The 15,320-nt window shown below is 46.5% G+C and overlaps 1 protein-coding gene across 2 annotated transcripts in view; it reads left to right on the top strand.

Annotated features, from left to right (window-relative positions):
- Window positions 1-15,320, top strand: part of ATP10B (ATPase phospholipid transporting 10B (putative)) — a 383,816-nt gene that overhangs the window by 294,735 nt on the left and 73,761 nt on the right. For both annotated transcript variants that reach the window (XM_069592540.1, XM_069592541.1), the window contains 5 exons: window positions 1,262-1,368; window positions 5,353-5,484; window positions 9,235-9,362; window positions 11,635-11,887; window positions 13,039-13,277. In XM_069592540.1, coding sequence (XP_069448641.1) covers window positions 1,262-1,368; window positions 5,353-5,484; window positions 9,235-9,362; window positions 11,635-11,887; window positions 13,039-13,277 — 859 coding nt within the window. The remainder of the gene's footprint in view (window positions 1-1,261; window positions 1,369-5,352; window positions 5,485-9,234; window positions 9,363-11,634; window positions 11,888-13,038; window positions 13,278-15,320) is intronic.

The raw sequence follows: 15,320 nt of genomic DNA, 5'->3' as shown, positions 1-15,320 counted from the left end.
AAATGGAAATGACTGATTCAATGTAAATTAATGGGGTGCTACTTTAAGAACTCCAATGTAGTGAAAATCACATGAGGCTTGGTGTTGGGAACTGGGTTCCCAAGTCCTGGGATGTCCTATGTCCTGGAAGTGTGTCCTTGGAAAGATCTCTCACCCTCTCTGAGTTTCAACTTTCTCATAAGCAAGGATAATCACCCCGCTAAATTCCCAGAGCTGTGAAGAGTCAAATAAAATCATGTAAGTAATATAGTTTATAAACACAGTAAAGAATTATTCTGAGTGTATTGAGTGGTATCGTAGTATTCTGGAGCCAGACTTCCTGGATTTGAATCCCCTTTCTGCCATGTACTATGATTGCCTCGGTTTCCCTATTTTTAAAATGGGTATGAAACATGACCTACCTTCTAAGGTTGTCATGACCATTATTTAATACATAGAAAACATAACTGGACCTAGAGAGATGAAGTATGAAAGAGTTAGAAGGAGAGAAAATCCATGAGGGTTCAGATGATTACTGTTCTGTTCTCCCCAATGTTGTGAGGAAGTTATATTTAAAGTTCCTATAAATGCCAGAGGGGGAGGGCATCAGGACTGAATGAGGACTAGACACTAAGCCAACCCTGGTGTGAGTTGTCTCAGAAGTGTCTAGAGTGAAGTGGGAAATTGTGATGCCTCCTGAGTCCAGAAGAAGGGAAGAACTCTGCAGATCTCCCATTTGAGAAGCTGCCTCCCAGGATGTTGCACAAAGGCAACTGGTCCTCCTGCTGTGAGGTCTGTTTATTTTATGAGGATGGAGCAAGAGAAGGATAGCACAGGCGAGAGGCCAAGAGGGAGCCTCTGGGCTGCCCTTCCTCATCATCTCGTGATAAGAGAGGTGTGTGGGTACAGACCCAGCAGCTGGTGATAGTGGGTGTGTGAACACTGCCTCAGGGAGCACAGCACCTATCCTTGCAGGGTCAGAAGCCAGGTCCCCCACAGTTTGTCCCTAAAACAATTTTGAATCTTCCAAATCAGAGTTCTGCCTTTTAGGCCAAATCACATCCTTAGGGATGGGTAATTCCCCTCTAATGGTCCAGTCCCCATTAGGTGTCCTAGGACCAATGAAGTCTTGCATTTAAACATGGGAATTAGTTTCCAAGTTAATATTGCTCTTCTGAAGAAGAGGGAGACGAGGGATCGTGTTCACTCACCACTTCTGAGACACTAACCAGTGAAAGTGTGGAGATGCCACCAAACCGTTCCTGTCTTTCATCATGTCCAGGGAACATCCTGATCAGACCAGGACAGGCTTTGGCAGTGAGAGTCTTCTGCTTCGAGGCTGCACCATCAGAAACACTGAAGTGGCTGTTGGCATTGTCATCTACACAGGTTATTGTCCCTGGACACTTTCCTACATCCCTGCCCTTTCTCCTCCTTCCTCCAAAACCTCCTCCAAATTCATCTTTAGTTGGTGGGAGCTCACATCTAAGGGGTAGAGGCATGTAATTTCCTGTTTCTCAGCTAAGCAAACTGAGGCTGGAATCACAGCAGCTCACTTGGTCCATAGGAGACATAATTCAATTCCGAGTCGCTGTCACTCATCTGGATAACACAGGGAGGGGGGCTCATGCATCCCTAATGCTTTTGTGACACTAACCGTAGGTGGGATGAAGAGCATCTTCTTGAGCTTGAGGAGTAACCTCACCAGACTTAGCAACATCACCGTGTGTGCCTCAGTGTCCTCATCTGTACAGTGGGAATAACATCTGTGTCTGCCTCATAAAGCATTCATGAGAGTACAGTGACCCAGACATAGAAAGCACCCAGTGCCGTGTGTAGCACATGAGGGCACGGTGAGTCTTGGTGGTTGTTTTTGCGGTTGTTTTTATTATAAGCTTTATTCATTTTGTGGATCTCTATATGGTAGTCTGTCTCTTCTTTGCACTTTGATTTTGCTTCCCCTTGAAAAAAGGTAACAGCAGCACTTCTCATAATGAGATTTGGAGGGGGTCTTGGGACCGCTGAACCCCCAGTACCTAGTACCTGGCACTCCATGGGTGCTCAATACATATCTGTTTTCACTTGAACAACTGCAAACATCTATGGAGGTAACACAGTCTCCCTGGAGTGTCTACCTTCCCTGGAACTCTCCAGAAGTTTCCCTGGCTCTTGCACTCACTGGGACACCTTGTAATATTTTGTTTACTTTTAGTTGGTATATTTTGGTGCATAGAATCCAAACTTTGTTAGACTTGGAAGAGCACTAACATATCAGCCTACCCTATGACTCCCTTTGGCAGACTATGAGAGAAAAGTAGGGTTTTTTTTTAATAGTGTCACAATCTAGCTGGCTTTCCCTAATTTGGGGGAGGGATGTTATATTTGTCAACACAGGTCACTGCTTTCAAGGGTCTTTGACAGTGGAGTTCAGTGCTGTCTGGCAGACTTACTAAACACGACCCCTTCAGTAATCCCTGCCCCACCAAAAAACCCTCATAAACACTGAGTTTTCTTCTCTGCCTGAGCAGAAACAAAGCTCTGAGTGGGTGACGAAAGTGGCCTATGAGAGGGCAGACAGAGAGGGAGTTAATCATGGTTCCTGGGAGTCAGACTGCCTGGGGCTAAACCAGCCCTGGGCTTCCCTAGAAGCTCAGCTGGTAAAGAATCTGCCTGCAATGCAGGAGACATGAGTTCAATCCCTGGGTTGGGAAAATCCCCTGGAGAAGGGAACAGCTACCCACTTCAGTATTCTGGCCTGGAGAATTACATAGACTGTGTAGTCCATGCAGTCGCAAAGAGTCGGACACAACTGAGCGACTTTCACACACACTAAACCAGCCCTTGGCTGCAAGTTCCTAAAAAGCTGGTCAAGCTTTCCACACAAAAGGCACTGCTAACCTGTTCTCATAGGACTGTAAGTTTCAAACAAGATGATCTTTGAAAAGGGCTTAACACTAGCCTGGCACACATCAGGGTCTCAAAAAATGTGAGCAAAATGGTACTAATGGTGTTCAGTGTTGTCATCTAGAGCAGGGGTTCTCAACCTCAACACTGGTGACCTTTGTCCCAGATTGTTCTTTGTGGGGGGAGTGTTTAGCAGCAGCCCTGGCTTCTGCCAACTAGATGTCATTAGTGCCACCTCCTCAAAGATGATAACCAAAAATTTCTGAAGACTTTGCCAAATGTCCCCTGGGGAACAAAGTCCCCTGCAGAGAATGACTGGTCTGGAGCTGTACTCTCTGCCTTGGTGGTATAGATGGACACAACAGGAGCACCTCAGGATCAAAGCCAATAAAAGCCAAGTGGAGTTTTCCAAGAGGTAGAAATTCCACGTGGAGGTGTATACTTCTCACTGCAGACATTTATTGAGGCCCTACTGTGTACCAGAAACTAGTTTAGGTACTTTATATGTATCAGTTCATTCCCTTATGCCAGAGCACACAACCATAACATCTCCTTTTGCAGATGAGGAATTGAGATACAAAAGGATTAATTCCACCAGGGTCACATGTCTCCTGAAATTAATTCCCTCCAGCCCAAGGTCAAGTGCCTGAGAGCCAAGCTCCGTCAGACACTGGAGCCCACATTCTATCCACCACACCATGATGCCTCCCCCATGAGACCACATTTTGCCAAAGGGACAGAAGAGTCTTAGGAAGTGAGGAGTGGGTGAAGGGGGTGATCCCAGGACCCCTTGCACAGGGTGAGCCCAGGGCAGGCAGGGACCCCAGCTGTGGCAGCCCTTAAACAACTGCAGCAGCTGGAGTCTGACATGATAAGCCCAGAGCGTGCTCACTCCCTCGGTTTCACTGCCGCTTTAAATCCACAAGGCCACCAGCTAAACAGCATTAAACCACTCGCTGCTAGAGCTGATGTATTGGTTCTCTTTCATTTTGCACAGGAAACATGTGACTGGTGTCTTTTAATTTGTCTTCTGAGGGGTATGGCACAGTAATTAAAATTTAGCAGCCCCAAAGGAAAGGCTCTGTTTAAAGACAAGGCTTAGTTAGACTGTCAGCTCTTGGCTGGGTGACTTGGGTACCAGGGGTCAGTGGAAGGAGAAATAGAGTGGGAATCAGCATCCTGGGTTCTCCACGCGGCTCTGACGTTCATGTATCCTTTCACTTGGAACAAGTCCCTTCTATGCTTCTGTCATGGGATTCTCCAACTGGAGAAAAGGGGCAAGCGACTGGATAAGATCAGTAGTTTTTAAATTTTATTATTTTTTCTTTGAACAAAATTTTATGCAGAGCTCCAAGACAGGAGAGGAGCTGCCCAGAGTTAATGCTGGGTGGAGGCCTTTGGCCACTACGCTCTTGCACAAGCAACAAACACCTTAGCAAAGAAGCAAGCATGAAAATGACTGGCCTCAAGTACAGTGCTGCCACAGGGCCTTGGCATGTACTGTTCTCCAGCCCAAAGCCCTTTTCTACCAACTTTTCTCTTTCAACATGTCTCCCTTAAATGTCACCTCCTCTGAGAAACCTTCCATGACCATGCTCTCTAACGGCATCTCTTATTTTGTTAGCCCTTATTTATTGTTTACTTCATGGGACTTATCACCAACTGTAATGACCTTGTTTACTTGTGTATTTTCACCAGCATGTGAATCATCTGTCTTAACTACTGTATCCCACCACTAACCCACAACAGCCCCTTTGAGCAAATTAGAAGACAGCCTCCTGTCATTTGCTAGAAATGTGTCCTAAGAGGCTTACAAATCGATGACAGCTACAAAGTGAGGGCTACCTCTTGAGTTGTGTAGGACACAGCCTGTGCACAGGGGCCTGGTCTGTGCGCCCTGCCCACCCCCCATGTCCGGCAGGTAGGAGGTGTTCCATAAAAACCTGCTGACCAATTGTGTGAGGTCTCTCCAGCTGCTCCCAGAACCTCCCTATGCCAGTACACATCCAGGTTAGAGAATGAAGCCTCTCTTGTTTTTTTTAATTTTTTAAGTTTTTTTTTCAGTTGGAGTAGAATTGCTTTTACAGTGTTGTGTTAATTTCTGCTATACAATAACGTGAATCAGCCATTTGTATCCACATATATTGTATAATATATCCCCTCCTTCTTGAGCCCCCCCTCCCCGCCCCCCACATCCCACCCCTCTATGTCACCACAGAGCACTGAGCCGAGTTCCCTGTGCTGCACAGCAGCTTCCCACTAGCGATCTTGTTTACACACGATAGTGTATACATATCAATCTTATTCTCCTGTTTCATCCCACCACCACCCCAAGTCCCCTCCCGTGTCCACACATCCATTCTGTCTGTCTGCACTCTGTCCCTGCCCTGCACGGAGGTAAATCTCCTGCGGGAAGAGCCAGAGGCAAATGGGGGGCCAACGACTGACGATCTTACTTCTCCCGCAAAGGCCATGAGACAAAAGCCATGCTGAACAACAGCGGCCCGCGGTACAAACGCAGCCAGATCGAGCGGCGCATGAACAGAGACATCTTCTCCTGCATCGGCATCCTCTTCCTCATGTGCCTCATTGGAGCTGTAGGTATGGAATGTTCTGGAAAGAACAACCCCACAGGCAGCTTCCGTTTCTTTTGTGCCAGTTGCCTCAACACAGAGCCTCAGTTTCCTTATCTACGAAAAGAAGTTAATAAATGAAAGCAAGCCTGCTCTGTATTTACCAGGGGGCTCATTCAGCCAAGAATGCAAGTGACATTGTTCTAAAAGGTGTATGTGCCCTAAATCGTAGGAAGAGCATCTGTTATGTGTCTATTCAGGAAATACTTCCTGAACCCAGGCACCCCCTTACCCAGAGAGGGTAACAGATGAATCAATCACAGGACTGTCCTCAGAGAGCAGGAAGGTCCTCAGAGTCCAGCAGGAACAAGTCCAGCCTGAGAACAGAATCAATAACACCATCTGTCGCATTCAGTGAGGGCGGCACCAGGTACTGTGTTTGTTTCCTTGAGCTGCTGTAAAAGGTTAATGCAAATCGAGTGGTTTAAAACAACACTAGCTGATTCTGCTACATATCCGGGGTTCAGAAGTCCAAAATCAATTTCACTGGATTAAGACCAGGGTGCCTGCAGGACTGGCTCCTTCCGGAGACCCTGGGCGGGGAAAGTGGCCTCTTGTCTTTTTGGTTTCTACTGGCCACCTGGGTTTCTGCATTTGCTGCATTGGGGGATTTTCAGGACTTGCAGGTGGCAAAGAATCCGCCTGCCAATGCAGGAGTCGTAGGAGACTCGAGCTCCGTCCCTGGGTCAGGAAGATCCCCTGGAGAAGGAAATGGCTCCAGTATTCTTGCCTGGAGAATCCCACGTACAGAGGAGCCTGAAGGGCTACAGTGCAGAGGGGTCACGAAGAGTCAGACACAACTAAGTGAATGAGCACACACACACACGCATGCCTTCATTTTCAAAGTGCCTTACTTTACATCTCCCTCTCCTTGTCTGTGGGCATATCTCCCTGTGCCTCCTTTTTATAAGGTCATTGGTAATACCATCATCAGGCCCACCCAGATAATCCAGGCTCCTCTTCGCCATCTCAGGGTCCTTCACTCAATCCTGTATGCAAAGCCCATCTGCATATTCACAGGGCCCCTGGTCGAGTACACAGACGCCTTAGGGGACATCATTCCGCCTGCTGTGGGTGTTATAGGAGCATCAAGGAAGGAAGTCTTGCTGAAGCTTATTCTCACCAGAAGAGGGAAGTGGCAGGGACAGGATGGGGCCGGCAGCTGTGAAAGAAAAGAGTGGACGCTTTACCCCAAGGACAGCACAGACAAAGCAGAGCGGCAGGAGGGAAAATCATTCTTTTGCAGAGGAAAGTTTGGCTGTTTGGCAAGAGCAAGGCCAGGAATGGAACCCTGAACAGAAGCAGGCTGAGACTACAGCCAGTGTAGGCCGCTGTGGGAGGAGTCATCCGGAGTTATTTCAGTCGATCCTTGGAGGGTAGGCAGGGCAGTGAGTACGATGCTCGTTCTTACTCTCCCCCTCTATGGCTTAAAACACTAAGGATGGTTCTTGGCACCCTAAAGGAGGCCTTAAAAGAAGCAGGGAGGATCAAATTGAAGGACTTATATGCTGAGTCCAGAGCCCCCTGCTGACTCTGCACCAGGGAGCAGCTGTCTCGTTTGCTCTTCACTTGCTTCTATCAGAAATCGCACCGATCACTGTTGTTATACTTTATTTTTTAGAAACTATTTCTTTTTAATATTTATTTATATGTATTTATTTGACTGTGCCAGGTCTTAGTTGCAGCATGTGGAATCTAGTTCCCTGGCCAGGGATCTAACCCAGGCCCCCTGCAATTGGGAGCACAGAATCTTAGACACTGTGCCACCAGGGAAGTCCTCATCACTGTTTTTAAAAGACAGCGTCCAAGGCCTAAAACACTGCTCAGCCCACAAAGTTCTTATGTTGTCACCACAGTGAAGACAGTGGGGTTTAGTCTTGTGCATGGCCTGGAGTTTTGAATGAATGCGCTTCCCAGGTGTATCTCATGGCACTCCAAGAGGGGCTCAAAGCTGGAAGGACAGAACCTGAAGTGAGCAGAAGCCAGCAAACAAGAAAACCACCCATTGGTTTTGTGGTCCATCTGTGTCCCCAGAGATGCTGCGAAACTCTTGGCTCTGTTTGGGGAAGGTTTTTTAGGGACCATCAAACCTGGAAAGGACATTGAAGATCATGTCACTGTGTCTCTAGAGAAAGGAAGCTAATGATTAAAGGGTCACAGAGTTAGACAAGATTTAGGCAAACCAGAAGCAGCTTGGTAGAGTGCCCCAAATAAGAAATACTTTGAGAAAGTAATGGGGAGGGGCAGGATTCTCTTGTCTGAGAATAACAACTCATAGAGTGACAGGGCTCTGTTGGCACCTAACTAAAGTATAGCTCCTGTAGGAGGTGATGGCTCCCAGATGAGCACCATTCCAGGGTTATTTATCACACATTTCTTTACCAGGCTTCCCTGGTGTCTCTGCTGATAAAGAATTCGCCTATAATGTGGAAGACCTGGGTTTGATCCCTGGGTCGGGAAAATCCCCTGGAGGAAGAAATGGCAACCACTCCAGTATTCTTGCCTGGAGAATCCCATGGACAGAGGAGCCTGGCAAGAGAACAGCTACCCACTCCAGTATTCTGGCCTGAAGAATTCCAAAGACTGTATAGTCCATGGGGTCGCAAAGAGTCGGACACGACTGAGCGACTTTCACTTCACTACTTTAATGTATGAAGATGGAATTTCTTTTTCATTTGTCTGGATTATCTTCCCCAGGCCTTTCTGATCACCCAGTACCCACCTGGGCTTCAGTATCCTTCTAGGCCTCCTCTTCCAGGCAGCCTGCTCTGATTTCTTTTATGATCTCTAGCTCCTCTGAAAGCCAGTGATCCTTACTCAGTACCATATATTTGGCCCTTAAGCTCACATCTATAAGTCTCCTTTATTCTGCTGTGTATGATGGTATTTGGCCCAACCTCTTGGGCAAAGAAGTATCTTAGAGGCAGGGTGGCATCCTTTTTGCTTCTATTCTCTATAGTTTCTATCCTGGAGCCAAGAGCGTTATACACATTGGGCGATCCTGCTCTCACAATAACCCCATGGGGAAGGTACTATTACTAATTGATAGATAAGGATGCTGAGATTCAGAGAGCTCAGTGCCGGTTGCACTTATCAATCTGCACTTGATGGGTGTTGCTATCCCCATTTATAATTAGAGAAACAGAGGGTTCAGTCCGTATCTGAGGCTGTTGCTATGGGCTCTTATAACATTCCAGGATCTAGCTCATGCCAGGTGAGATTTGCATCTTTACATCAGACTCCATGACTTGGTAGGGAACTCCTCAAAGACAAGAAGTAGGACCAACTCCTTTTTGAATTAATAAATTTTGGATAAAGAGAGGGAAGGCGAGAGGCAAGGAGGAGTGAGTAAACAGAGTCGATGGATGGATGGATGGATTGAGGGATGGATGATTGGATGGGTGGGTGCATGAGGGAGAAAAGAAACAAACTCTTGCCCCTTTTTCTATTTCCAACTCCTGTATAATAGGACTTAAACAAGATCTAAATAATCACCATGCTAGTTTCCTCTGCTAGGAGGAAAGATTGAAATGTAGGGTATGTGAAAGACCACCTTAGAGCTAAATGAATACATACACACACAGTGTTATATAGAACAAGGATGTGCTCCTCCAAAGCACACTGATTTCTGGCAGTAGGTCAGGGATGGGCTGATGTAATTGACCAATTTAAGATTAAGTGGAGATTTTGTCTCATGCTTGGCTTTGCCTCCTCTCAGGTCACGGCCTCTGGAATGGAACCTTCACAGAGCACCCTCCCTTTGACGTGCCAGACGCCAAGGGCAACTACCTTCCCCTTGCTCTTGGGGGCTTCTACATGTTCCTCACCATGATCATCCTGCTCCAGGTAGGAGGTCCTCCCCAACTCGGGGCTCAAAAGACCTACAGCCAACACCTATACAACTTTGCAGAAAAAGAAAACTCAGTACTGACTTTGAGAAAGAACTAACTGGACTGAGATGAGGAAACATTTAGTGCTTCTTATGGGTCTTTGAGAGTATTCGTATCTGGTATAATGTCAGGACCAGCCCTGCCTTGAGGAGAGGACCTTGGCCTCAGATGATAACAGAGGGAAATATTTATCAGGCTCTTGTATTTAAAAGTAAGATTGCAGCAGAGACCCACGGGTGCCTGTCCTGCTGCCAGACCTAGAACTGGTGCACCTTCTGACCTGAGAACCACAAGGATAACACAGCGCAAAGAATGACAGAAAACTTTCAAGCCCCAAGCATTCAGAGAAAGAAACACAAGTTAGCGTTTTCATATTTGTTAGACTGAAGAAGAACCAGCACCATACATAGGAGAAAAGAAGGCAAAAGACAGAGCACCTGTAAGAGAGAGGTAAGAAAGGCCCCTACTTATAGGTGAACACCTACAGTGAGGTATAAAGAGATTTAAAAAAAACCTCAGGCCCAATAAGAATTACGGTCTATGAAAAGATAGGGGAAGCTGTAGTTTTGTTTTGACAAAACCCAGTCTGTTTGAGATCTTACGGTACTTGAGCATGTTTCTTGGTCCTCCAACTGGCAACTTTTTTCATTCATTAGTTCATTCACTCATGGAGCAAAGTAACCCTTTTTAAACGTGAGGAGGAAGTCATGCTCTTCCTCTGCCCTGAACCTTCTGATGGTTTCATAACCAAAAGTGAAATGAATACAAAGGGAAATACAAAGTTCTGAGGCGACCAACAAGGCCTAAGTGATCTGGGCCCTGCTCCCTCGGGGACCACATCTCTGAGCTGTCTCCCACACACTGGCACACACGCCTGCTGACTCTCACCCCGGCCCTGCAGACACCCAGCTGCCGGCCCGTGCCCTGCCTGGAACACGCCTCCTCCCACAGATAACCTCAGGCTCACACCCTCATTTCTTCAGGTCTCAGCACAAAGGTTGTGGTTTCTGAAATACGCCCTCCCAGCCTTCACTTTTCATTTTATTCTTTTTTTTCTTCCATGAGATTTGCCACCACTCAATATAGATTTTTTGTTTCTTTACTGGACTGGGAGGTCTTCAAGGCCAGGGCTTTTGTTCTACTCATTACCATTTGAAGGACCTAAAACAGCACTCAGTATTTGTGTGTGTGTGTTAGTCGCTCAGTCATGTCCCACTCTTTGCGACCCCATGACTGTAGCCCACCAGGCTCCTCTATCCTTGGAATCCTCCAGGCGAGAATACTGGAGTGGGTTGCCATTTCCTTCTCCAGGGGATCTTCCTGATGCATGGATTGAACACAGGTCTCCTACATTGGAGGCAGATTGTTTACCATCTGAGCTACATCAGTGGGCAGTGATCAACAATAAATCTGAATAGAAAACAGATTTAGGATTACCAAAGGGAAAAGAGAGGGAGAGACATAAATTAGGAGTCTGGGATTAGCAGAAACACACTATCATATATCAGAGAAGGCAATGTCACCCCACTCCAGTACTCTTACCTGGAAACTCCCATGGATGGAGGAGCCTGGTGGGCTGCAGTCCATGGGGTCCCGAAGAGTCAGACACAACTGAGCGACTTCACTTTCACTTTTCACTTTCATGCATTGGAGAAGGAAATGGCAACCCACTCCAGTGTTCTTGCCTGGAGAATCCCAGGGGTGAGGGAGCCTGGTGGGCTGCCATCTATGGGGTCGCACAGAGTCGGACACGACTGAAGTGACTTAGCAGCAGCAGCAACTATCATATATAAAGCAGATAACAAGAATCTACTGTATAAAGTATTATCAATGTCTTGTAATAAACTGTAATGGAAAAGAACATGAAAAAGTATATATAATGTTATATAGAGAGAATGAAATCACTTTGCTGCACACCTGAACCCAGCATGACTCTGTAAATTAACTAGAGCTCCTTACTCCTTCCAGCTCAGTCATTAAACAAGCAGTGGTGAGTGTCTACCCCATATCAAATATTCCTGGCTCAGGAAGGCCTGTTTTTTTCAGATTCTCCTAAGGATCCCAAGGCAGGCATGAGGTCACTGAGCTTTAATTTCTCGGAGAAAACCCACTGCGTGAGCTGGCCTGAGCTTTTCATGAAATGCTTTTGCTAATCCATCACTCAGGTAGGTCCTGAGATGGCAGACCAGCCTCTTTATCTGACACAGTGGGACTCCATCTCCCCACAGATACTGATCCCAATCTCCCTGTACGTGTCCATTGAGCTGGTGAAGCTCGGGCAAGTCTTCTTCCTGCACAACGACCTTGACCTGTATGATGAAGAGACTGACTTATCCATTCAGTGTCGAGCCCTCAACATCACTGAGGACTTGGGTCAGATCCAGTACATCTTCTCCGACAAGACAGGAACGCTGACTGAGAACAAGATGGTGTTCCGGCGTTGTACCATCATGGGCCACGAGTATTCTCACCAAGAAAATGGTACGAGGGGGCTCCTGGGGGCCCCATCCTTCTTATAAAGAAATCACCCCTGCTCTCCTAAGAGAGTGGTGATTAAAACCCATTCTCCTGGCTCTTGCAAAAGCTTAGTGGCTCTGTGGGAAGTAGCTTCCTGTATCCCTGCGGCCTCCTTGTCACAGATCAATGCTGTTCTTATCACTTGTAAACTTTCATTTGTTCCTGAAGGCTATGGGTAATCTCCCGTGTGGTAGCCCTCCAGCTGGTTGATCTTTGTCCTCAGTGGATCTTTGCCTGGTGTAATTGACACAGGATTTTTATCTGTCAGGAATGCACTGAGAAGATGTCCAAATTATGTTCCAGTCCTGCAACCAAAGTTTAGGAATTTTTCAGGTTACCTTACCTGACAGGACAGGCCCAGGTGGAAGCGCATGGTGGGATGGGATACAATCAGGAAATGCCCTCCATGCTAACTGACCTCTTGGGGTTCACTGACACAAAGCTTTGCCTTAGGGGATGTGGCTAGGAAATGCCTGGGTTGTCATCTTGCATAGACTGAAGGTGGCTGATACAGCTGACTGATCCCCTCAGTTCCTTCCCCCCACAGCACACATGTGCACGCGCACACACACACACACACGCACACACACACGCACACACACACACCACTTCCTTCATTCTTCATTCTTTTGTGGGAGGGATTAAGAAAGAGAAAAGAGAAGGTACTATAGGCAGTCCAATCCCCTTTGCCACAGTGATAACCAGGTACATGGGAGTTTCTAATCTTAATAATTACAGCTACCATTACCAGTACTTAGAGTATGCTTATCACTTTTATATTGTTATATATTAAGTCTTTTATACATACCATTATATCATTAAGTCTTCAAAACAATGAGTTGGATAGTTTTTATAACCCCTAATTGAGGAAGTAGAGGCGTGGGTTATGCGAAGCTCAAAGTCACATAGATAGGAGGTAGGAGGGCCAGGATTTGAACCTGTGTGACCAAGTTGCACTCCACTTTCACCAGTCAGGGTAACCAGCTGTCTGGTATCTAGAGCAGCATAATGTTCTTACACCATGCTCTTTTAGCTTCACCCCCAAAGTCTAGCATCTCCCAACCATGATATGGCCAAGGTATGACTGATGCAATAACCAGATTCCTTTCTTGCAGCTAAGCGACTAGAGACCCCAAAGGAGCTGGACTCAGACAGTGAAGAGTGGACCCAATACCGGTGCTTGTCCTTCCCAGCCCGAAGGGACCAGGGCCCAGCAGCAATGAGGGGCCAAGGAGGGTCCCAGCCTCTGAGGAGGAGCCAGAGTGCTCGTGTACCCATCCAAGGCCACTCGCGACAACGGTCTATGGGGCGCTGTGAAATCTCACAGCCCTCTGTGGCCTTCAGCAGCTCCATAGTAAGTGCCTGCCTTTCCCTCTTTGAATTACAAGTGACCTTTCTTGAGGAGAGATATGGGATGGTTCCATGGCATGAAAGAGAAGGGTATATAAACCCTGAATTGCTTTCAAAATGGCAGCCCTTGGTCTTGTTTGTAATCTGAATGGGTTTTGTTAGGCATGTACGAGTCTGTTAATTTCAAATGTTCAGTGTCTTAAAATTGAGAGATTTCGAAATGGAATTAGAAAAAGTCTCCCCACTAAGCCAGTGTTTCCCTGTGGTGATAACTGGTTTGAATTAAGAAGTCCGCGCTCCCCAGGCTGGGTGTGCCATCCTCAGCTCATCATGTCCCCCACCCCCTCTCTCTATACCCATCCCTGCGCTGAGGCCCAGCAGCAAGTTCACTATGTACATTTTTCTAAAATACAGTTGATAGGAAAGAGAGATATCTGACATGTGCATGTTTCTATAAAGTAGAAAAATGGAAGATGAACCCATAAGGCTTACAGGTTTCAAGAAAAATGGGAGAATGTATTTATTGTGATAATCAGAGAGTCTTAAGTTGTTATGAAGCAGAAGACATCTCTGTCAAATTTACCCAGTCCACCTCCGTCCCTTAGGCTCACTGCTTGGCTCCTAGGATGTTGAACTTTGCAAATTTGGGGTTTTCTGCTTATGGTCCCTTTTCACATTTGATCCACTGAGAGAGTTACCATTAAACATCTAGGCAGCAGGTGAAGAAACTGAGTTTGTTCCCGAAGATGAGGCAGCATGCCCTAGAAGCCAAGTCCAGAGCCACAGCCTCTGACTCCTGTCCCATTCCACTGTCCTCGGCATCAAGCTCTTCCTCTAGAGAACACATCATTCAGGGTCTTCTAAAGTGCTGCATTCAATGTGCCAGCAAATTTGGAAAACTCCAGCGGTGGCCACAGGACTGGAAAATGTCTGTTTTCATTCCTAGCCCAAAGAAAGGCAATGCCAAAGAGTGTTCAAACTACCGCACAATTGCACTCATCTCACACGCTAGTAAAGTAATGCCCCAAATTCTCCAACCCAGGCTTAAGCAATACGTGAACTTCCAGATGTTCAAGCTGGTTTTAGAAAAGGCAGAGAAACCAGAGATCAAATTGCCAATATCTGCTGGATCATCAAAAAAGCAAGAGAGTTCCAGAAAAACATCTATTTCTGCTTTATTGACTATGCCAAAGCCTTTGACTGTGTGGATCACAATAAATTGTGGAAAATTCTGAAAGAGATGGGAATACCAGACCACCTGACCTGCCTCTTGAGAAACCTATATGTGGGTCAGGAAGCAACAGTTAGAACTGGACATGGAACAACAAAGTGGTTCCAAATAGGAAAAGGAGTACGTCAAGGCTGTATACTGTCACCCTGCTTATTTAAGTTCTACGCAGATTACATCATGAGAAACGCTGGGCTGGAAGTAGCACAAGCTGGAATCAAGATTGCAGGAGAAATATCAATAACCTCAGATATGCAGATGACACCACACTTATGGCAGAAAGTGAAGAGGAACTCAAAAGCCTCTTGATGAAAGTGAAAGAGGAGAGTGAAAAGTTGGCTTAAAGCTCAACATTCAGAAAACTAAGATCATGGCATCTGGTCCCATCACTTCATGGGAAATAGATGGGGTAACAGTGGAAACAGTGTCAGACTTTATTTTGGGGGGCTTCAAAATCACTGCAGATGGTGACTGCAGCCATGAAATTAAAAGATGCTTCCTCCTTGGAAGGAAAGTTATGACCAACCTAGATAGCATATTCAAAAGCAGAGACATTACTTTGCCAACAAAGGTCCGTCTAATCAAGGCTATGGTTTCTCCAGTGGTCATGTATGGATGTGCAGAGAAGGCAATGGCACCCTACTCCAGTACTCTTGCCTGGAAAATCCCATGGACGGAGGACCCTGGTAGGCTGCAGTCCATGAGGTCTCTAAGAGTCGGACATGACTGAGCAACTTCACTTTGACTTTTCACTTTCATGCATTGGAGAAGGAAATGGCAACCCACTCCAGTGTTCTTGCCTGGAGAATCCCAGGGACG

Source organism: Ovis canadensis, chromosome 5, assembly GCF_042477335.2.
Source record: "Ovis canadensis isolate MfBH-ARS-UI-01 breed Bighorn chromosome 5, ARS-UI_OviCan_v2, whole genome shotgun sequence".
In the NCBI taxonomy this organism is placed as follows: Eukaryota; Metazoa; Chordata; class Mammalia; order Artiodactyla; family Bovidae; genus Ovis; species Ovis canadensis.
Note: the sequence above shows the minus strand (reverse complement) of the source record. Positions and strands in the feature narration are given on the sequence as shown.